This window comes from Macrobrachium rosenbergii, chromosome 30, assembly GCF_040412425.1.
Source record: "Macrobrachium rosenbergii isolate ZJJX-2024 chromosome 30, ASM4041242v1, whole genome shotgun sequence".
In the NCBI taxonomy this organism is placed as follows: Eukaryota; Metazoa; Arthropoda; class Malacostraca; order Decapoda; family Palaemonidae; genus Macrobrachium; species Macrobrachium rosenbergii.
The window spans coordinates 7,571,001-7,593,500 of record NC_089770.1 but is presented as its reverse complement, the minus strand read 5'-3'; the positions used below and the strand labels follow the sequence as shown (position 1 = coordinate 7,593,500).

Genomic DNA, 22,500 nt, shown 5'->3' with positions numbered 1-22,500 from the left:
AGTTCAGAAGATACTGAGTGCAGAATTACCGAGTTTTCTAGTTAATGAGTGCAGAATTACAGAGTTTTCTAGTTACTGAGTGCAGAATAGTCGAGTTCAGAAGATACTGAGTGCAGAATTATCGGGTGGGAAATTACCGAGGTCTACAGTACTGGATGTAATTACCGAGTGGGAAATTGCCCAGGTCTACAATACTGACTACATTTGAGTGCAGAGTTACCGAGTGCTAAATTACCGAGTGCAAAAGTGCAGAGTGCGATGTTGAGTGCAGAGTTACTTCGTGACAAATTACAGAGTCCGAAATTACAGACTGCAGAACTATTTAGTGCAGAATTACCGAGTGCAACGTTGGTGAGTGCATAATTACTACCTGTGCATTACTGAGTGCAGAATAACAGTTTACGGTTATTGAGTGCAAATTTACCAAGATAGAAATTACTGAGTGCAGAATTACGAAGTGTACAATTACCGAGTGCAAAATTACTGAGTGCATAATTACGAAGCGTACAATTACTGAGTGAAAAATTACGAAGTGTAAAATTACTGAGTGCAGAATTACCGAGTGTACAATTACTGAGTGCAGAATTACCGAGTGTACAGTTACTGAGTGCAAAATTACGAAGTGTACAATTACCGAGTGCAAAATTACTGAGTGCAAAATTACGAAGTGTACAATTACCGAGTGCAAAATTACTGAGTGCAAAATTACGAAGTGTACAGTTACCGAGTGCAAAATTACTGAGTGCAAAATTACGAAGTGTACAATTACCGAGTGCAAAATTACTGAGTGCAAAATTACGAAGTGTACAGTTACCAAGTGCAAAATTACTGAGTGCAAAATTACGATGTGTACAATTACTGAGTGCAAAATTACTTAGTGCATAATTACTAAATGCGAATTAACCGAGCTTACAATCAGCTTACGGAGTGCAGAATTACTCTGTAGACATTTACTGAGTGCAAAAATACCGACTACACAGTTATCAAGTGCAAAATTACCGAGTACACGACTACTGAGTGCAGAATTACACAGTGCACAATTACTGGATGCAAGATTGAGTGCAGAAATATTGTGAGTGCATTACAAGAGTGGATATGATATTGCTGAAGCCAAGAAAGTGGTATGAAAAATTTTGGAAATTATTTAAATCATTTGATAATTAAGATTTAACAAATAAATTTATTCCAGAAATATTGTGAATAATAATATTCAAGTGAATTCAATATTTTACATAGTAATCAAGATGAATTGTTCTGGTTTTTCAATGAAGTTGATTGGTGATCATTTGGTAAATAATTACAGAAAATTATAGTAATTATTATTATGATTTAGGTAGAGAGAACTCACTTTAAAATTATTCAAAGCTTAGGCGATCTGTGTTAAACAATTATTATTATTATTTTGATTATTATCTGAATATTTCAAGCTTGGCAAAGATAATAATTGCATGTGTTTAGTTACAAATCATTTAAGCTTCCAATAATAATAATAATAATGATAATAATAATAATAATAATAATAATAATAATAATAATAATAATAATAATAATTTGTCCCAACACAGATCCCATAAGCCTTTTAAAAAAATAATTTAGGTTGATAATTATTATAAAATGATAATAATTTAATTCGTTCGGTCCGAGATCACTTAAGCTTCGACTTACCGACTGGCAGAACTACTGGAAAAGACGTGCAAGTATTATAATAATAATAATACCTTTTTTTTTAACGCATGCAGAGAACGCTTCCAGGCTACGCATGCAAGGACCCTGGAACGGACGCGCGGACAATATATTATATACGACAAAGACACCAAAGGCGCGGGAGGCGAGGCGGAAGTTCTGAAAATGTAAGCGGAAAAACACGGGCTCTTAAAAAGCTTAAGTCGAATTGCGAGGATATTTAGAAAATGCGAGTGCCTTTTCTTTTTTTTAATATCACACTTATGAGGTAACGCAAGCTTTTTCTATCGTACGAGAGAGTGAAGCCATTACGCGGCTGTATCTCCAAACACCGACACCGCGGTTCTGGTGAGCCAGGTCGGGTTTCAGGGTTGGTAGGCCTGTTTTTCGGTCTTGTTCGTTGTTTATTCAATTTTTTTTAAGTCGTCAACGGTAATGGAGTCAAGTCAGAATTAAATTTTAATTAATAAAATTTTATACAACGAATTTTACACCCAAAGATAACAATCTGTGTATATAATAGATTTAATTAAATAGTAATTTTCTTAGGCGTGCAAAACGCAACCGGTAAACACTCAGGCGTACCAACCGTGAAGTCAGGACTCGCAGAACTGTGGTGACTAATGGTATTTGGATATACGGTCGAAAGTCTGCTGCTCGTAATCACCGTGTTCCGATTTTAACCAGTTATTAAAAAAATGCGAAGATTAATTATTATATCAGTTAAATATGATGTCAATTCAGTGGTAAGACATTAAGAAGATAGCTCGCTTTAGGTAGCATTGATTTTATGTGTAGATTACTGGAAATTCGTCTTTATAATTTCAATGTAAGTTCAGTTTTAGGTGTTCATTTTTTTATTTTGGTTAAGATTGTTGTAATAAGTTGAAATTTATGACTGTTAAAGGGTGACTGTTTTTTCAGTGAGGGAGTGTTCGTATGAGGTTTAGTTTCTTGAAGTAATGTCTGAATACAATTAAATGTACACACACATATATATACTGTATGTGTAAATATATATGTATATAGTGTAAATGATCAAATATAGGGTTCCTCATTTTGCCATTGTCCTTACTATTCAAAATCCATGATATTCTCTGGTAATACTTTTTTATTCCATCTTTTCTTACACCCATCGTGTAATTCGTATTTCTCTTCCCGTTTTCGTTCTACTTCCTCTTTGCAATTAATGCCCATTGTTTTTTAATCGTCCTTTTAGATATTAATTTCCCTTTTTTCTCTAAACTATTTTTCCTCAACTCTGATTACACTTAAATCCCCATTTTCTCTAAATTCTTCGGTTTTTCTCAGCTCTCCTGTCTTTTATTAGCTTCCCATTTTCTCTTATGTTCCAGTTCTTGTTTAATGAAGTTTTCCCATTTTCTGTCAATTCTTCCCGTTTTCTTTCAACATCCCGTTTTCACTAAACAACCCATTTTCTCTAAACATCTCATTTTCTCAAAACATCCCATTTTCCCTAAACTCCGTTTTCTATTATCGACAGCTACTTCAACTAATAACTCTTAATACTGATTGTTCGTTATTGCTTTCTGTCACGCGTGAGCTTCAGACCTTGGTAATCTTAATGCATTTGTTATCAGGTTTATTTAATGATGGTTAACTGCTTTACTTATACGCATAAATCAGTGCATAACAAAATAGAAAGAGAAGATATTACGATAGAAATTTCATAAGTATTGCATAAAGGATTCTTTTTTTTTTTTTTAGGTAGGCAGTCATGTCTTGTCATAGAATTAGGAAACATATAACTATGTACAGTCTTTGAAATAACAGAAAATATAACTCCATCTTAACAACGTATATATAAAGATATTAACTTTTTTTTTTATTTAAATATATCTTTCTGGTCAGTGAGTAGCGATTTTCTGTCAAATCGGAATAAGCGTTATTCAAGTCCAAAGCCCAGCCTTGTTTATTGCTACACTGCGCAGGCTCGTCTGCAGTACGCATGCGCACCAGAAAAAAAAATGACGTATTCAATGCGCGTCGATGTGCCTGACTTTTTTCTTTTCCCGCGCAAATTCAATTTCCTCCTTAATAATTCGGTGCTCAGTTCAACCTCATTTTTAAATACCAAAACCTCAGACAAATTATCGCCTATTTCCCAGCGAGAACAAAGGTGATAATGAAGGTGACTAACGTGATTGTGATGATCGCGATGCGAGTCGAATCTCATGACGATGAAGATGATGATGATGATGATTGATGATGTTGCTGGTGAAGGTGGGCTCACCATCTCTGCCTCCTTGGGGGAACAAAAGAAGGAAATAAGTAGGTACCAAGACTCGTCCTAGTTGCTTGGGTGCTGGAGCGAACGAGTTGTTTGTTATGTCACCCCCTGCGAGAGCTTGAGGGGGTAGGGGGGTGGGGATGGTGTGGGCGCGTTTGATCGGCGTTGTTAGACAGCGGTCTAAAAAAAAGGCCTCCGCTGTGAAAGAGAGTCTACGCTGAGTCTCTAGTTTGTAGTTGAGTCTCTGTTGTGTCTTTGTTTTTTATTTATTTATTTATTTTTGTACTACTGAACCGTTCACCGTAAGCAAAGTCTTCGAGAGAGCCTTTGAAATCAGGGGAAGAAGAAGAGGAGGAGGAAACGAAAACATAAACAAACTCACTCGACCGGAGCTCCTCCGCCGTGGAACCCTCTCACGGCTCCGAAGCCGTTCTAGACCGAACTCAGTGGAACGCGGAACGGAAACGAATGGAAGTGACTCAAGGAACTATCAAAGACTCCACTCAGACAACCTCTGTTTAGTTTTTTTCTTCAGTCAACTCTTTAACGCTCTCTCTCTCTCTCTCTCTCTCTCTCTCTCGTGTCAAGAAAAAGCAGCACCACTACTGTCGTACTTTCGGAGGCTCAGAAAACCGTCTGTGACGAGGAGGAGACGAGACGTGACGTCACGGTGCCTTCTTCAGCGTGCGTCTCTGTAGCTCTTTCTCTTTCTTTCTTTCTTTTTCTATCTCTCTCTCTCTCGCTCTCTCTCGCTCGCCCCTTTTCAAGACAACAAAACCCCCCTCGTTATTTTCATCTCGCGTTCTCTTTCTTTCGTTTTTGTTCGCCTCTCCCAAAGGGCGCCTTACAAGTCGTAGCCCAAGCGGTCCATTTCCTCCAGCATGAAGTCGATGTCTTCCCTTCTGACTGCCTGGGAGGAGATGATGTTCCTGAAGAAGTTGGGGTAGTGGTCGAGGGGCTGGTAGCCGATCATCAGGGTGCCGGCGGTCATCATGCGGCCCTTCAGCAGGGGTTGGACCTGCGAGGGAAGGGCGTCGGTTAAAGGAGAAGGGGGAAATGGAGGAGAGAAAGTAAACTGCGTCTAATACTGGCTTATGGTACTAAGCACTACTGGTCTAGATACTGACCTCAGGTATTAAAAGCCATATATCAACATTAACTTGAAGTACAGTGAAATATTATATACATTGCTGCAATAAATACTGACTTTAGGGCTAAATAATATGCTTTGTGAAATGTTGACTTTAAATACTGAATACTTTATCAACTACTGACTTCAAACCATTAAATGGTGACCTAAGGAAGTAAACATTAATGTTTCAAATTAAATTTCATGTATCAAATGGTGTCCTCAGTGATTGAATACTGCTAGTAAATGAAAGCTGACTTTAAGGTACAAAATACATTTACATCAAATATTGTCTTCAGTTACTGAACGCTGAATCTTCAGGAATTGGTCTTATTGACATAAGATTTTAGATACATTTACATCAACTACTGTTTTCTGTTATTGAACGCTAAAGCTTTAGATATTAATCCCATTAACCTAAAGTTAAAGTCAAGCAACGAACTGAACTTAATGGAACTTTAGACCGCAAAGAACAGACGATTCGAATGACACTTAGACTGAAAACGCAAAGCAAACAAAGAAAGATAGAAAAAATAAACAAACCCTTCAGAAGTGGCCAGGGACGCTTAGATTGAAAACGCAAAACAAACAAAGAAAGAAAGAAACCAAACAAACATTTCAGAAGTTGGTAGGGACACTTAGACTGAAAACGCAAAACAAAGAACATTTCAGAGGTGGACACTTAAAAGACTGACCTCTCCTAGGATCTGGTGTCTCTCAGGTCCGGCTTTCATGGTGCGGAGGCGGTGGGGGACGTACCAGAAGCAGACGTTCGTGCATTCGGGTTCGTCGTTCACGAATTCGAACTTGTCCGGATGTTGCTTCATTCGCTGCACCATGTAGGAGGTCATCTCGAACAGGTGGTCCATGTGCTTCTCGAAGCCTTCGTCGCCCTGGGGGTGAGATTCATTTTTTTTATATATTTCTGAATTTTTAGGGATTTTTTTTGGATATCAGGTTTATAACTTTTTTTTTTTAATTTTTGTATCTTTATAAATTTTTAGGGAGTTTATTTTTTGGAGGGTTGAGTCAGATTTATAACTTTTCATTTTCTAATTTTTTTTTTAATTTTTTAATTTTTAGGGAGTAATTTTTTTGAGGTGCTTCGGAGTGGAGTTTATAAGAGATTAAAATTTTTGGGGAGGGGATTTTTTTAGATATCTGTATTTTTAGGGAGTTTTTTGGAGAGGGGGTTAGTTTTTGATATTTCTGAATTTTTAGGGAAATTTTTTTTTTGGGATTTAGATTATCGTAACCCTCGTCGCCCTGGGAGAGAAATTCAATTTTTGGAGGGGGTTATTTTTTATAATTTTTTTTTTTTTTTTTAGGGAGTTTTAGACTGCTTCTCGAAACCCTCGTCGCCCTGGGAAGAGAGATTTACTTTTTGGGAGGTTAGTTTTTTTCTTACATATTTCTTAATTTCAGGGGTTTTTTTTATGGTTGAGTCAGGTCTGTAACTTTTTTTTTCTAAAATTTTAGAGTTTTTTTTGAGGGTTGAGTCAGGTTTATATCTTTTTGTTTTCATTTTTCAGAATTTAAAAAAAATTGTTGTTAGTTTCAGTTTTAGGTGATTTTTTTAACGTGTTTTTTCCTAGATATTTTTTTAAAGTTTTTATACTATACTTTTTTCCATTTTTCAGAATTTTTAAAAACTGGTTTTGTACTTTGTTTTAGTTGACATTTTTAAACGTGTTTTTAAATTTTGGTTTTCATACGTTTTTATACTATACAGTTATGGGTTTTGAACACTGCAATATGTCTCCTCCATAAATATATTATCAATGTTTACAATGATCACTATAACAAGAATAATGTTAGTGGCGTTTGTAATGAATTTCTCCTGCCTTAGTGACGACGTTGTTTTTTATTTACATCACGAAAGGATTTGGCATCTAGATTTCGTAACAAAGTAAGTTACCATAACCGATTAAAACTAAAATATTTGAAAAACTCTCCCCCTCTTTTCCCTTTGGGGTATATTCGAAAAAAATCCCCACCATTTTCCTTTGGCACGTTCGAAAAAGTGTATCTCCCTGTTCCTTTGGTATATACGAAAAACTCTCTCCCTCCCCTTGTCCTTTGGTGTAAAGGAATCACTCTACCTGGAAGAGGACACTCTATATTAAAGAAATATTTTTTATACTGTTTTTGATATATAGCAGTTTAGAAGTATTATACAAGGAAACGTTCCTCATTCGTTTGGAGTTCTGCTTTAACCATATCTGTAAAAAAAACACTTTTTCTTTTTTTTACTTATTTTCAAAATACATACAATCAAACCTTTATCCTTCTTTGAGAAGTGCTGAAATTGCAAACGTCTCTCTCTCTCTCTCTCTCTCTCTCTCTCTCTCTCTCTCTCTCTCTCTCTCTCTCTCTGTGAAGTGCTGAAATTCATATAGAACGCTTCCTATAAATCTAAGTACATTCATTTTCCTAATTCGCCAAATACTTTTCTATTCCGTGAAAATTCGCTTTAAAGATCAATACAGTCTTTCTTTTCGTCCACATATACTTGGAAGCAAAAGCCTATTTCTCTTATGGAATCTGAATTTAAAGAACACTTCTCAAAAAATATTACTGTCTCTCTTACTCTTTAAACACCAGGGAGGAAATTCTCCTCTTTCCTTTCGATGTTATAAAAGTGAAAAAAAAGAACGCCCCTTGTAAACAACACATTGGAAGTTAAGTTTATATCCTGTTTTAGAGCGACGAAATTCAAAGAGAACACTCCTTGTAAACAACACATTTATATCTTCCGGAGTGACGAAATTCATAGGGAACACTCCCAGTAAACAAAACATTGGAAGTAAAAGCTTGCTTATCTTTTCTCCTGGAGCGACGAAATTCAAAGAGAACGCTCCCTGTAAACAAAACGCTAGAACCATACGTTTATCTTTTCTGGCGCGATCAAATTCCAAGAGAACGCTCCTGTAAACAACACGTTTATCTCTTCTTCTGGAGCGAAACAAGAACACGTTATCCTTGATTCCACTCACCTTGGATCTCCACAGGAGCCATAGCTTGAAGATATCGTTATGGCGACCGCACTGGATGACTTTGTCACCTGTGTCGTAATTGACGTCGTATGGTTTGTCTTGCTGGAACAGGTAATCCGCGCACATCTGGTTGCATGATATCAATAGGCCCTGCAATGGGAAAGGTGGATGTTGCAGAATGCAAAGAAGTGAAATGTTAAAGTTGTGTATTGCAGAGCACAAAAAATGTTAGTTGGTTGTTTTTTTGGACAGTGTCTTCAGGTTTATGTTGGTAATTTTCGAAGGAAGTGCTCTCTCTCTCTCTCTCTCTCTCTCTCTCTCTCTCTCTCTCTCTCTCTCTCTGACACATTTACACACACACAAACACAAGTTAGTTTACCGTGTTTAGATTCTCCTTTTCTTGGTGAAAAATGTTTTTTGTCATATCTACTTAGATGTATTAACCCCCGCTCTCTCTCTCTCTCTCTCTCTCTCTCTCTCTCTCTCTCTCTCTCGTCATAATTTAGATTTCGGACATTTTCCCAGTGACACTGGATTGTCAACTTTTCTAAGATAAGTTGCACTCTCTCTCTCTCTCTCTCTCTCTCTCTCTCTCTCTCTCTCTCTCTCTCTCTCTCTCTCTCTCTCTCCCCGTGTGTGGCACTTACATCTTCCTGGAAATGAACCGTTGAGCACTGGAGAAGGACGCCCATCAGCTTGTGTGGATTCCAAGTGATGGAGTTGGATCGCTCAACACCCGCCATCTTGTGCCTCTGGTTCTTGGACAGTAGAACGCCACCTCCCCAAGCGGCCTGGTTGCGTTTGTTTTTGTTGTCGTGGCGGGCGGACAGAAAACGACGGAATAGGTCGGCGTTGTTTTGGTGTCGGAAGAAAGACGGTGGAAGGAACGTGAGAAAGAATGAGTTAGTATTCCGCTCCGTGATACTTTTCTTTTACATCCAAAAGTGACTGAATTTATTAATTCTTTATTTTTTATTATATTCGTTACTAAAATCCCACGATGCTTTTCCTTTGATCTAAAATAATAAGTGATTGCGTATTTATTTTTATTTTTATTATTTATTTATTTTACTAAAATTCCACCTGGAGCTTTTAGTTTCGCAGCAATATTTTGATGTATGAATTTTTTCTACTTCATAAGCAATTTCATTTTGACTTTTGTTTCTATTAATAGTTAATCATGTTGCGTAAAACTGACCAGGCAATAGAAGACATTTAAAAAAAGTTTAAAAGAAAATAGACGTCTCTTGTTTAAAATTTCTCAGTTAATAGAAGGTTTGTGTTAAAATTGAGAAAGAACGTAATAGGCATTTAAAAAGTTATAAAATAAAATTTTATGCAAAAATGATAAAATTATTTTAAGTAAGATTTTTGTTTGTAGTTTGTCAGACGTCTCTTGTTTAAAATTTCTCAAAAAAGATTTATTAAAATTGAGAGAGAAACGTAAAATTTATTAATTTTCGTTTAAAGTTTAAAAGTAAGATTTTTGTTTGTAGTTTGTTAGAAAAAAGGAGGCTTATCAAATAATTTAACAGAAAATAAAAGAAAGGTTTTACTCTAAATAGAAGACTTGCTAAAAATTCGATAGGAACCCAAAATAGAAGATATTTAAAATTTACCAGAAAATCAAAAGGATGATTTATCTCAAATTCAACAGGGAATCAAAATAGAATCATTAAAATTCAATAAAAAATTACAGTAGAAGATTTATGTATAGCTCAGCAGAAAATCAAAATAGAGAACTTATTTAAAATTTAACATAAAATCAAAAGTAATAGAAGACGTGTTTAATTAAACTGAAAATCAGAATGGAAGACTTATCTGAAATCAAAATAGAGGACCTATTTAAAGTTCGACATATAAAATTAAATGAAATTATTTTTCTTGAAAATGAAAATATTTGTCTTAAAAATAAAAATATTTTTCTTTAAAATGAAAATATTTTTCTTTAAAATGAAAATATTTTTCTTTAAAATGAAAATAGTTTTAAAAATGAAAAATTTTTCTTAAGGCAAAATTTTTTCTTTACCCTTCGCCTCCTGAAAATTAAATATTTTTCTTTGAGTTCCGCTTCTTTAAAATGAAAATATTTTTCCTTAAAATGAAAATATTTTTCTTTAAAATGGAAATAATTAGCTTTAAAGGAAAATAGTTTTCTTTAAAATGAAAATATTTTTCTTTAAAGCGAGGGCTTTATAGGGAAATAAAGATGGCCTTTTCTATAAAATAAAAATATTTTTTTTTAAATGATTTTTTCTTTAAATAAAAATTTTCTTTAAAATAAAATATATTCTTTAAAATAAAAATTTTTCTTTCAGAACTCAACCAGCCCTCCAAGACGGCGTTCATTTCCCCCTTATGAAACTCACATCGACGTGGAACCACAGCTTGTGTTTCTCGCAGACGTCGGCGATGGCGTGGAGGGGGTCGAACGCCCCCATGACCGTCGTGCCTGCTGTAGCGGTAACGAAGAAGGGCACCTTGCCCTTGCCCTTCGCCTCCTGAATCAGTCTGTCGAGTTCCGCTGGGATCATGCGGCCCCTGGGGGAGTGGAGGAACGATTTTAAAGTGGGGTGGGGGAGCGGGGGAGTGACTTTGGGATTTGGGATTTTATGATTTGTGAATATTTACTTATAAGGGACGTATCATTAGATACACACAAAATGTCGTGACATAATTTTATTATATAATTAGATATATATGTTTATATAAATATATTTATGTATATTTATATAGATATATATACATATATTTATATATTTATATATATATGTATATATATATAATATACATATATATGTGTATAATATGTATATATATATATATATATATATATATATATATATATATATATATATATATATATATATATATATATATATATATATATATATATATATATAATATATATATAAAGGGCTCCACTTTCTGAGCTAGGCCCTCTGAGGACAAAAAGGCGCGATAGTATATATCTCCCTTTGGAGCCACTGAAATGAAAATGCTTACTGGCATCTCCCTTTAGATCCACCTTTTTTCTAAGGTGAAAAGGCATAAGCACGCCATCCCCTTCAGGAGCCACCTCCTCTGAAGGGAAAAAGCGTTAAGACTAGAAAAATGGTCAGGTGACTCACTCACCTGTCGTCTACTGGGACTTCGACTAGGTTATCTGTTCCGAGGCCCATGGCGGCTGCTGCGCCCATGAGAGAGTAGTGGCTCTGTAACGAAAGATAATGATTAAGTTTTGACGCCGAGGGCTTTATCCGGAAGAAGAAGAAGAAGGAGGAGGAGGAGGAGGAGGAGGAGAAGGAGAGGAGGAGGAGAGGAGGAGGAGGAGGAGGATGCGTGATTATCAGGATTTTACATACTTCCTCATTCTTGGAGGAAGAAGAAGAATGTCAAGTAGACGAAGATGTAAGATTATCTGACATTAGATACTTCTCCGTTCCTCGACGGAATAATATAATAATAATAATAATAATAATAATAACAATAATAATAATAATAATAATAATAATAATAATAATACTGGTGAAGAAATCCGCAACAGTGTAAGTGTAAATATATATTAAAAATGTCAAACAAAACGAGATCTTTCGCAAAAACCTGCTCGATTCTTCTTCCCAAACGAGCGGGTTCTCGAAAGCTCTCGTTAGTATATATTTTAAAATATATATTTACATGTTACAGTTGTGGGTTTCCTAACCATTTTAGTGACTCGTGCTACTATGACTATCTTATTTAACGTTTTATGAATAATGATAACGGAAATCATAATATTTTATGAATAATAATAATAATAACAACGGGAATCTCTTACGTGGAGTGACGTGAACATGACGAGTTCCCCGGGCAGGGCTGCCAACCCTTTCTTCTTGTATTCGGGGAACATCTTGTGCCTGGCAGCTAGGGCAGCGTACAAGTTGCTGATTGACCCTCCTGGCGCCAGGATGCTGTCTCCCGCCTTGTAGCCGATGATGTCTCGCATATGTTTCATGGTCACCTGAAGTGATGGAGGAGGATTTGTGAGGCGTGATATACACAGGCATTCATAAGTCTATGTATGTGTGTTTATATGTATATATGTTTATTAACTTGATTTATTTATATGAATTAGATTTTCACTCAGACTTATCTAGAGTATAAACAAATTCTTGAACAAGATTAGAAGTTTATATGTTATGAGTCTCTCTCTCTCTCTCTCTCTCTCTCTCTCTCTCTCTCTCTCATACTGAAGTTATTAGGTAAAGGCACCTGCATTTATCAAAAGTTTATATTATGAGTCTCTCTCTCTCTCTCTCTCTCTCTCTCTCTCTCTCTCTCTCTCTCTCTCTCATGTTGAAGTTATTATGATTAAGGCACTTAACCTTATTAATGATCAGTAATATTAATAAGTTCATAAATATCATTGAATAAAAATCAGCGAGTTTGTCTTGTGAGACTCTCTCTCTCTCTCTCTCTCTCTCTCTCTCTCTCTCTCTCTCTCTCTCTCTCTCTCTCTCTTTCAGATGCTTTCTGCTCTTCGTTAGTTTCCATAAGAATGAAGATCTCTCTCTCTCTCTCTCTCTCTCTCTCTCTCTCTCTCTCTCTCTCTCTCTCTCTCTCTCTCATACTTACTTGTTCCATAAGAATGAAGACAGGGGCAATTTCGTAGGTGAACATGTTGGTATTAGCTGCCGCTGTCAGCCATTCTCCTGCCAAGGACACCACCTCCAGACCGCATGACAGCTGGTTCATGAACCGTGGGTGACCTGTTTGGGAACACAGAGGGAGGGAGGGGGGAGGGATTTCCTGATTAAATGGGTGCTTAAAGAATCAATTTTTTTTAGATGTTAGAAGTAGCTTTAATGGTTTAATGGAGACGTAAATTGATACATAAAGCAGGCAGTATTTTTTTTTGAGAAACTTATGATGTGTGTGGATATGTTACAGTGATACATCAGGTACATAATGATTTTGTAGTTAAATCTGAATATGAATAAGTAAGGATACATATGCAGGTTCAATATTTAGATGGTAAATTTGTGCTAACATTTTAATAGGTTTGGTTATTTATGTATACGACTGACGGATACATAAATGTCATTTTAATTCCGAACACATTTGATAATTCTCTCTCTCTCTCTCTCTCTCTCTCTCTCTCTCTCTCTCTCTCTCTCTCTCTCTCTCTCATTCGTGTGTACAATAAAAGGATACATAGAGTTGGTTGTCATTTTGACTCCACACATTTGATCTCTCTCTCTCTCTCTCTCTTATTTATGTATACAATAGAAGTATTCATAAGGTTAAATGTCATTTCACCTTAGAATATATATGATAACTACTCTCTCTCTCTCTCTCTCTCTCTCTCTCTCTCTCTCTCTCTCTCTCTCTCTCTCTCCTATTTATGTATACAATAGAAGGATTCATAAAGTTAAATGTCATTTCAGCTCAGAACACATTTGATAACTACTCTAACAGAACATCTTTGATAACTCTCTCTCTCAGAACACATTTGATCTCTCTCTCTCTCTCTCTCTCTCTCTCTCTCTCTCTTCCCTCTCGAGTCCCACTCGAGAGACAACGATCTCTTCTCCACCCTGTATCATTCCCCCGTCATTATCCTTTAGCATCCCGGTGCTTTATCGCAATTACTTCCCTTATCGCAATTATTCCCTTTATCTCTGTTATTCCCTTTATCTTCTCGAGGACTTCACACAGCTCTGCCAAGGGACTGTGGCTAATAGCCGTGTCTGTGTTTATGTTGTATATATGTATAATATATATATATATATATATATATATATATATATATATATATATATATATATATATATATATAATATATGTATATATATATATATATTATATATATATATATATATATATATATATATATATATATATATTTGTTTGTCTTGTTTTCGTTGGTTGAAGAAAACAAAAACATTCTTAATTGCTCGATGTAATTCCATCGAATGTATATAGTTAACATTCCCTAAAAATTCCCTAGAAATTCACTAAAATTTCAAAATTTCTAAAATTCCCTAAAAATTTCCTAAAAGTTCCCTAAATTCCCCAGAAAGAGGGGAAAAGGCTGATTTTTATTCCCTAAAATAAGCTCGAGGGGCGGGTCACGAAACCTTGGCGATGCTGCCCTGTTTATGTTTAATGTTCTTTCACCCCATCCCCGCCCTTCCCCTGAGGTTCCCCTAAGGGGCGGGGATACCCGGGGGTGGGGAGGTGGAGGGGGGAGAGGAAGGGAAACGAACCCCCAACAATCCCTCACGAGGGCGCCGGTGGGTGCTACTCTATTTTCAATTACGCGCTAAATCCCCGGTCATTACTCTCGTAGTGTATTGTTTTACGGCCTATAAGCCCTCACCTCTATCACTCCTCCTCCTCCTCCTCCTCCTCTTATCTTTTGCATAATTGTCTCTGCTTCTTTTCTTTCGGTTTTATTTCTCCTTCCTTCCGCAGTTCTGTCTTATCTTTATTCTTTCAGATTGATTTTTCATTCCTGTTCTCTTCAGAGGTTGGGACTTGGATAGTTTTTTTGGGGGGGAGGAAGATAGGACCTAGGGGGAACCATTTTTAGGGAGGTATATAGTAGTAAGTGTAGTAGTAATAATGGTATACTATTATGTATATTAGTATTCGTAATAGTAATATGTTTAATAATATTAATAAGGATATAAATAAAATGATAATCAAAGAATGGCACCTCGACGCTGATCATCTGGGGACTTTTTAGGGATATCGGGAGAAACTAAGGATCCCTATTTAATGGAAGTCGGGGGAGATTTGGGGAGGGAGGGAGGGTTTTGGGGAGGGTGGGCGGTCGTAGGTTGCGGGATGATGCCTTAGACAAGGAATCCGGCCAATTGATAGAGACGGTAAGTACCCCACGGGAGTCTTATCCGACCGCCCATATTTCACCCGCCGGCCAGGGGATTTCCCCAGCTTCCGAGGGATTTTTCCCCGAAGAGGGGCTGGTTGTTTTTACCCCCCATCCCCTCCTCCTCCTTACCTCATGACAGGGATTTTCCATCTCCCCCTTCCATGCTGTTAGAGGTCTCTCTCTCTCTCTCTCTCTCTCTCTCTCTCTCTCTCTCTCTCATCTCTCTCTCTCTCTCTGTTTATATACAGTAGTAGAAAGACACAGAAATTGATTATCATTTTAACTCTATCATTTTGATATCTCTCTCTCTCTCTCTCTCTCTCTCTCTCTCTCTCTCTCTCTCTCTCTCTCTCTCTCTCTCTCTCTCAACATATATTGATGGATGTCGAAAAGGAACGTTTATAAAAATGTTTGTAGGGATTATTTGCAAGAAAGTTTAGAGGAATAAAACTGATAAGAAAAATTTTTAAAAATATTTGCAGCGACAATATTTTAAAAACGTTTATATGAAGAATAATGATTGAAATAACGTTCTTAGGAGCGGATTTAAGAATGTTTGGGTAAATGTTTAAGGGAAGAATATATTTAAGAAAACGGTTTAAAAACATCTATGGCGAAAGTATTTTCCAAACGTTTATAGGAAAAATAATTAATAAAATAACGTTCGTAGGAATAGAATGAAGGAGAATGTTTTTGTAAATGTTTATGGGAAGAATATATATATAATAAATGTTAAAAACATTTATAGCGAAAATACTCTTCAAACGTTTATAGGAAACATATTGATGAAATTAACGTTCTTATGAGCGGATCTAAGGAGAAAGTACTTTAATCGAACACAAAAAATAATTGCTTAAACAGTCCAAATTTGTTCAAGAGTTCAAAAATTTTTTTCCACAAAAAAAACCCCAAAATTATATTTAGTAAAATAACTTATACATAAAAATTATTCTTTTATGTAGAAGTTATATTACACTTGAAAAAATATTTTTCGATTAACAGAATCCCAAATATATATAAAAAATATTGCATTCAGAATTTTTCTATTTTCCAAAACAAAAACATCCTCGAAAATGTTTATTTAAAAGACCAACATTTTCGGGAAAAACCTCGAAAACGTTTATTTAAAAGACCAAATGTTCATTCATGCAAATGATAACATAGATTAGACCTGTGAGTCAGTCTTCCGGACTTTTTTCCACGTCCCTTTGAGAAAGATGACCAGTTGTGAAGTCCGGAAAGTCCGAATTAATAACTGTGGGATGCGTGGACTTGCATATTGGATGCGCATCGTGAGTCTGTGTTGTTGATCTTGTTGTTTTGTACGTTTGTTTATTTGGTTGTTTTTTATTTGTTTTTATTGTTTATTTGCTTGTTTTTTGTTTACTTATTTTGTTAATTAATTCGCTTTTTGTTTATTTTTATGTTGTTTTTTGTTTATTTGTTTGCTGTTGTTATTTTTTTTGTTTATTTTCTTCTTGTTTCTGTTTGTTTATTTCCTTGTTGCTGATTTTGTTGTTCTTGTTTGTTGGTTTACTTGCATGTTGCTGTTTGTTTTGTTTGTTTTCTAGCTGTTTTACTGCATGCTGAAAAATCTGAGCAGATGTGAAGGTGGCTTTATTTTTATGTTTATGTGAATTCGTATATCAGTCATTCTGATCAGAAATAGATTAAGATCACAGATATCTATCTATCTGTCTATCTACCTATATCTATCTATCTATTTGTTGTCTTGTGTCTGTCTATCTACAAATCAATCAGTTTATGTATCTATTTTATTTTTAATAGTGATTTGAATGATTATAATACTGATGAAAGATTATACATTATTATATTGTGTAAGTTTCAGGGAGATATGGTGACTGAAATTCTCTCTCTCTCTCTCTCTCAACATTCACTCCAAATTCACAGTAATCGAGATGGGGTCTAACTAATCAACTCTGACAGACCAGCTGAGCAATCTCGCTCCCGCCTAAGTTCTATTCAAAACTCCTTTTGAAAAATACGCTCTCTCCATTTGGATAATTCTCTCTCTCTCTCTCTCTCTCTCTCTCTCTCTCTCTCTCTCTCTCTCTCTCTCTTCCGTTCGTTTTTCTTTACTTCTTTATTTTTTTCACATTCTTTTTACTCTCTCCTCTCTCTCTCTCTCTCTCTCTCTCTCTCTCTCTCTCTCTCTCTCTCTCTCTCTCTCTCCGTTCGTCTTTTTATTTATTTTTCTTACCATTCTTTTTATCTCTCTCTCTCTCTCTCTCTCTCTCTCTCTCTCTCTCTCTCTCTCTCTCTCTCTCTCTCACTGATTATCCGGATTAAGCTTCTGTCTCTGTCTAATCAAAATCCGGATTATCGCAGTCGCCTTCATAAAAAAAATCCGGTTACCTAAATGAACATCATCCTCTAATCCTTTCACTTCAATCCGGATCCGGTTTCGTCTTTTATTCTCGATCCGGATAACTGCGATCCGCTTCGTGGGAATCCGGTTTAGCTTAAGAAAGATTATCTGGATTACCTGTCAATGATAAGTATCATTTTAAAGATATCAAAAGTGGAAAGATATCTCCTTTGGGATCTGATTAGTTTTATGGGGATTATCTTTATCTTTATGGATGAAGATAATGTTTATGAAGATTATCTTATATTGAAGGTTTGCTGATGAGAATGATCTTGTTGGAAATTATCTTAATACGTCTCTCAATTTAGTCCACCGGACATGAGGTTGGGTGATTCCTTCAAGTTTCCTCTTCAAGGTATTATTGTAATTATTGTAATTGCGTCAGTAATGTTCTTATTTGATCAATGTTGTCTTGATGAAAAATAATATTAGTAATTAATGCTCAATTGCATTAGCACGAGGGTAAAATCGGCTATAGACGTTCACAGAGAGAGAGAGAGAGAGAATTTGATAAATATTGTCTTGTTGGAAACAAATATTAGTAATTAATGCTCAATTGCATTAGCACGATGAAAAATCAGCTATAGACATCCACAGAGAGAGAGAGAGAGAGAGAGAGAGAGAGAGAGAGAGAGAGAGAGAGAGAGAGAGAGAGAGATTACCTCTCTCATTCATGCGAGCTCAATCCATCACCATCAATGAAAAATCACTTGGAAAAGATGTGTGCCCGGAGAGCACAGCCATCAGCCGAACGAGGTCTGGGAATGTATATCAGTGGATTTTTATTTATTTGGTTTTTCTGTCATTTTATTTTCGTATTTTTTTATGTCACTTGTACAGATCGTTAATTTAATGTAATCGACTCATCGTTATTTTTTGTATGTTTCTATTTTCATGTATTTATGCTTCGGTAAATTTGATGTTTTATATGTACAGTTTGTATGTATATATATATATGTATATGTGTTCCTTTTTTATGTGTTTAAATGTCTAAGATATACTGTTTTTGAAATGTACTAAGATACGCACACTGGATCACACACGCATATATATACACACATGTATATATATATATATATATATATATATATATATATATATATATATATATATATATATATATATATATATATATATGTGTGTGTGTGTGTGTGTGTGTGTGTGTATGTATGTATTTACATAATGACATTTAATTTTTGCTCGTTTCTCATAAATATATTTTAAACCAAAATTCCTCCTATTGGTATCAGTGCCACTACGGACCCTACTTCCCCAGATTTATACGCACATACACACGCACATACGCACGCGTACTGTACAATCGGTCGATCGCATACCGTTGTGTCTGTAATCAAACAGAAAATTACTCTGAAGCGGCCAAACATATTAAAACCATTCCGACAGACTTTAACTCTCCCTCTCTCTCCCTTACCCTCCCTCCCTCCCACTCGTTCTCCTCCCCGTGCCCCTGCCCCCTCCCCGCCCCCTCAACTCAACGAAAGGGAGATGTCGACGCACATAAATTACGAACAGAGGCCAATAAAGAAGGCGATTAATAAAACAGGAATGTATGGCTGTGGCACGAGAGAGAGAGAGAGAGAGAGAGAGAGAGAGAGAGAGAGAGAGAGAGAGAGAGAAAGGGAAGCGTGTGAGAGCGAGTGTGTTGAAGTATTTAAAAAAAAAAAAGAGAGAGAGAGAGAGAGAGAGAGAGAGAAGGGCGGAAAATTGAACAGCGACTCGAGCTATGAATGGAATGCAAACTGTACAGCAGACAAAGGATTGCAAACTGTTCTGGAGGGAATGGAAATTGTTTTTTTTATATGGAACAGTAAACGATTCCAAAGGAAAAGAATACTGTTGTGTATATGGAACAGAGGAATCTTTTATTATTATTATTATTATTATTATTATTATTATTATTATTATTATTATTATTATTATTATTATTATTATTATTATTACGTGGAAAAGTGTTTGCTGTATGGAAGATATACGGCTGGAAAATTGGATGTAAAAGATTGCAAAGCATTACGCGGGGAAAGGAAATGTTTATTTATTTTTTTTTTTTTTATGGAACAGCAGACGATTGGAAAGGAAAAGGAAGGGTTGTAAATATGGAACAGAGAGCTCTTGTTTTTATTATTATTAATATTATAAGGAATAGCGTGTGCTACATAGATAATATATGGCTGGAAAATTGGTTGTGAAAGATTGCAAAACATTCTGGAGGAAAAGGAAATTATTTTCTACATGGAACAGCAGACAATTCGAAAGGAAAAGGAACGGTTGTATATATGGAACAGAAGAAGCTTTTTATCTTTATTAATATTACCAGGAACAATGCCTTCTACATGGATGAGATATGGCTGGGAAATTGTTTCTAAAAAATTAAAATAATCCTGCGCACTTGTTTGTTTCTGCCCCTGGGAGGGATGAAGAAGCGCTGTCGATTTAATTAGCGCCGGCTGGAATGTGTCTGGAATGCGCTTTTGCGCATTTCGACCTTCCTTTCATTTATCCACTCTCTCTCTCTCTCTCTCTCTCTTAGGGTTTAGCGGCGTGTCTGTTGACCCTTTTAATAAAAGAGGCAGGATGTCAGTACGAATGACAGTACTGTCGTCATTCAAACTTTTATTTTGTTATTTTTTTTTTGCTTTTGTTTGTGGCTGTTGTTTTTTTTTTGGAGGGTAGGCTTACCGTTTTACTGATATGAGCGTTGATTTTTATTTCCACTTTTATTTCTGTTAGAATTTTATTTTTGCTTCGTACTGTCGTGTTACGGAGAACCTTTGTATGATTCAAAATAGAAAAAAGGTAAGGAAAGGGTTACCTTATATATATATATATATATATATATATATATATATATATATATATATATATATATATATATATATGTATATATATATATAAATATATTTACTGTATATATATGAGCTAAAGAGTATATTTTCTTTATTTATAATATATATATATATATATATATATATATATATATATATATATATATATATATATGTATATATGTTTGTGTCTGTCTGTATATATATATATATATATATATATATATATATATATGTGTGTATATATATGTATATATATATAGATATATATATGTGTATATATATATATATATATATATATATATATATATATATATATATATATATATATATATATATATATATGTGTGTGTGTGTGTGTGTGTGTGTATAGATGTTTTCAAGTTATAAGCTACAAATAACCCATTAATATTGAATTCGATTTGCCTTGGGGACAACATTTGCCTAAAAGGAGTTATTTTTAAGTGCATCTACCATAACCAGGATTCGAACCTACTGTATCTTAGTGGGAATGTAAGAAACGATTGTTGAACCAACTTTCCTCTATGGAAGTGAAGTGTGCATGTTGAATGCAAATGAAAGGAAGAAGAGGGATGCAGTGGGGATTATTGTTTACATAATATTTATGTTATAAGGAGTGAGAAATTGCAAAAAGTGAAGATACATAGGAGTGGTAAAAAGTTAGTAAAGGCGCATGGATAAAACAGTGTTTTGAGATGGTTTGGTCATGCAGAAAGAATGGATGATGACAGGCTAGTGAAAAATTCAATCGAGAAGTGTTTAGAAGAAGGTGATGTAGACCTAGATTTGTATGGATAGATGGTGTGACAGAGGTGTTGGAAAGGAAAGGCCACAACATCAAGAACGTGTGAGATTATGTGCAAGGTAGAGGTGAGTGGCGCAGTGTGTATGTGTGTGTGAACCTGCTTTTGCTATGGAAGTTTTCTTCAAGGAGGTGATTCCATTGTTCAGTAGTTTAAGTCTGAATGTGGCAGTGATCATTGTCCTATCTTTTCTTGAGAGCCACCCCAGATAGAGAGAACGTCATATACACACACATATATATATATATATATATATATATATATATATATATATATATATATATATATATATATATATATATATATGTAATGTACATATATTTGTATATATATGTATGTATATATATTTATATATATGTATGTATGAATTTATGCATGTGTGTGTGTATGACTATGTATAATAAAACCTGAAGAATGTAAACATGAAAACAAACAAACAAAAACAAGAGTACCGTCAACATGGAAACGAGGAAAAACACAATATAAACGGAGGGGTGGGGGAGGGAGATCCATCCATATGTGTACATGTGTGCGTGTGTATATGTACGTATGAGTGAGTGTGTACGTACATACAAGCGTCAGTGCGACACAGCTGTCTGGAATGTAGTTGGTCGGTAGTAAGATATTGGACTAAAGGTGGCCCATCGCTTGGGGCTCCCTGTCCCGCCTCGCTTTCTTGGTGAAGAAGAAGAAGAAGAAGAAGAAGAAGAAGAAGAAGAAGAAGAAGAAGAAGAAGAGGAGGAGGAGGAGGAGGAGGAGGAGGAGGAGGAGGAGGAGGAGGAGGAGGAGGAGAAAGAAGGAAGAAGGAAGAATAGGGTGTTTGGGGCAATGGATGCGTTTGAGTGTTACAGTGTTTCGAGTGTAATTTTTGGTCGATTTATATGTATATATATATATATATATATATATATTATGTATATATATATAGAACCATCTCCTATCATTTTTATTAATCACTGTTTTTTCTCAGTGTGGGAAGAGGCACGGACAGCGATAGACAGTGATTAACGAGGAGATTAGACGGGTGGATTGACAGGTACTTCAAATTAACGGGCAGACAGAGAAATACAGCTAACTCTTCTGTATTAAAAATGATTCTGTTTATTTCTCTAATGGGGCAGAAGGTTCTCTCTCCCGGAATTTAGTTCTCTTACATTTTTTTATGATAAATCTCTCTCTCTCTCTCTCTCTCTAATTGCATATTTGCATGATTTTTTGATTGTATATTAACCGTTATCTCTCTCTCTCTCTCTCTCTCTTTCTAGCTCCAGAATTGTAGTTACATGATTTCATGATGGTTATATATTTTCCACACTCTCTCTCTCTCTCTTTCTCTCTCCCATTGTATATTTACATGATTTTCTGATTGTATATTAACCTTTCTCTCTCTCTCTCTCTCTCTCTCTCTCTCTCTCTCTCCTCTCTCCAGAATTGTAATAGTTATATGATTTCATGATTATATATTTCCTCTCTCTCTCTCATTGTATATTTAAGTGATTTTCTGACTG

At 35.4% G+C, this 22,500-nt stretch overlaps 1 protein-coding gene and 1 long non-coding RNA gene across 2 annotated transcripts in view; one reads left to right on the top strand and one right to left on the bottom strand.

Moving 5' to 3' along the window:
- LOC136854980 (uncharacterized) overlaps positions 1 to 22,500 on the top strand; it is a 213,281-nt gene that overhangs the window by 48,893 nt on the left and 141,888 nt on the right. The window lies entirely within an intron of this gene.
- Gad1 (glutamate decarboxylase) overlaps positions 2,863 to 22,500 on the bottom strand; it is a 115,774-nt gene continuing 96,136 nt past the window's right edge. Inside the window, exons 3-10 of the mRNA XM_067131650.1 lie at positions 12,674 to 12,807; positions 11,877 to 12,059; positions 11,195 to 11,274; positions 10,429 to 10,600; positions 8,707 to 8,850; positions 8,060 to 8,209; positions 5,759 to 5,956; positions 2,863 to 4,952 (exon numbers count right to left, since the gene is read on the bottom strand). Coding sequence (XP_066987751.1) covers positions 4,779 to 4,952; positions 5,759 to 5,956; positions 8,060 to 8,209; positions 8,707 to 8,850; positions 10,429 to 10,600; positions 11,195 to 11,274; positions 11,877 to 12,059; positions 12,674 to 12,807 — 1,235 coding nt within the window. The 3' untranslated portion in view covers positions 2,863 to 4,778. The remainder of the gene's footprint in view (positions 4,953 to 5,758; positions 5,957 to 8,059; positions 8,210 to 8,706; positions 8,851 to 10,428; positions 10,601 to 11,194; positions 11,275 to 11,876; positions 12,060 to 12,673; positions 12,808 to 22,500) is intronic.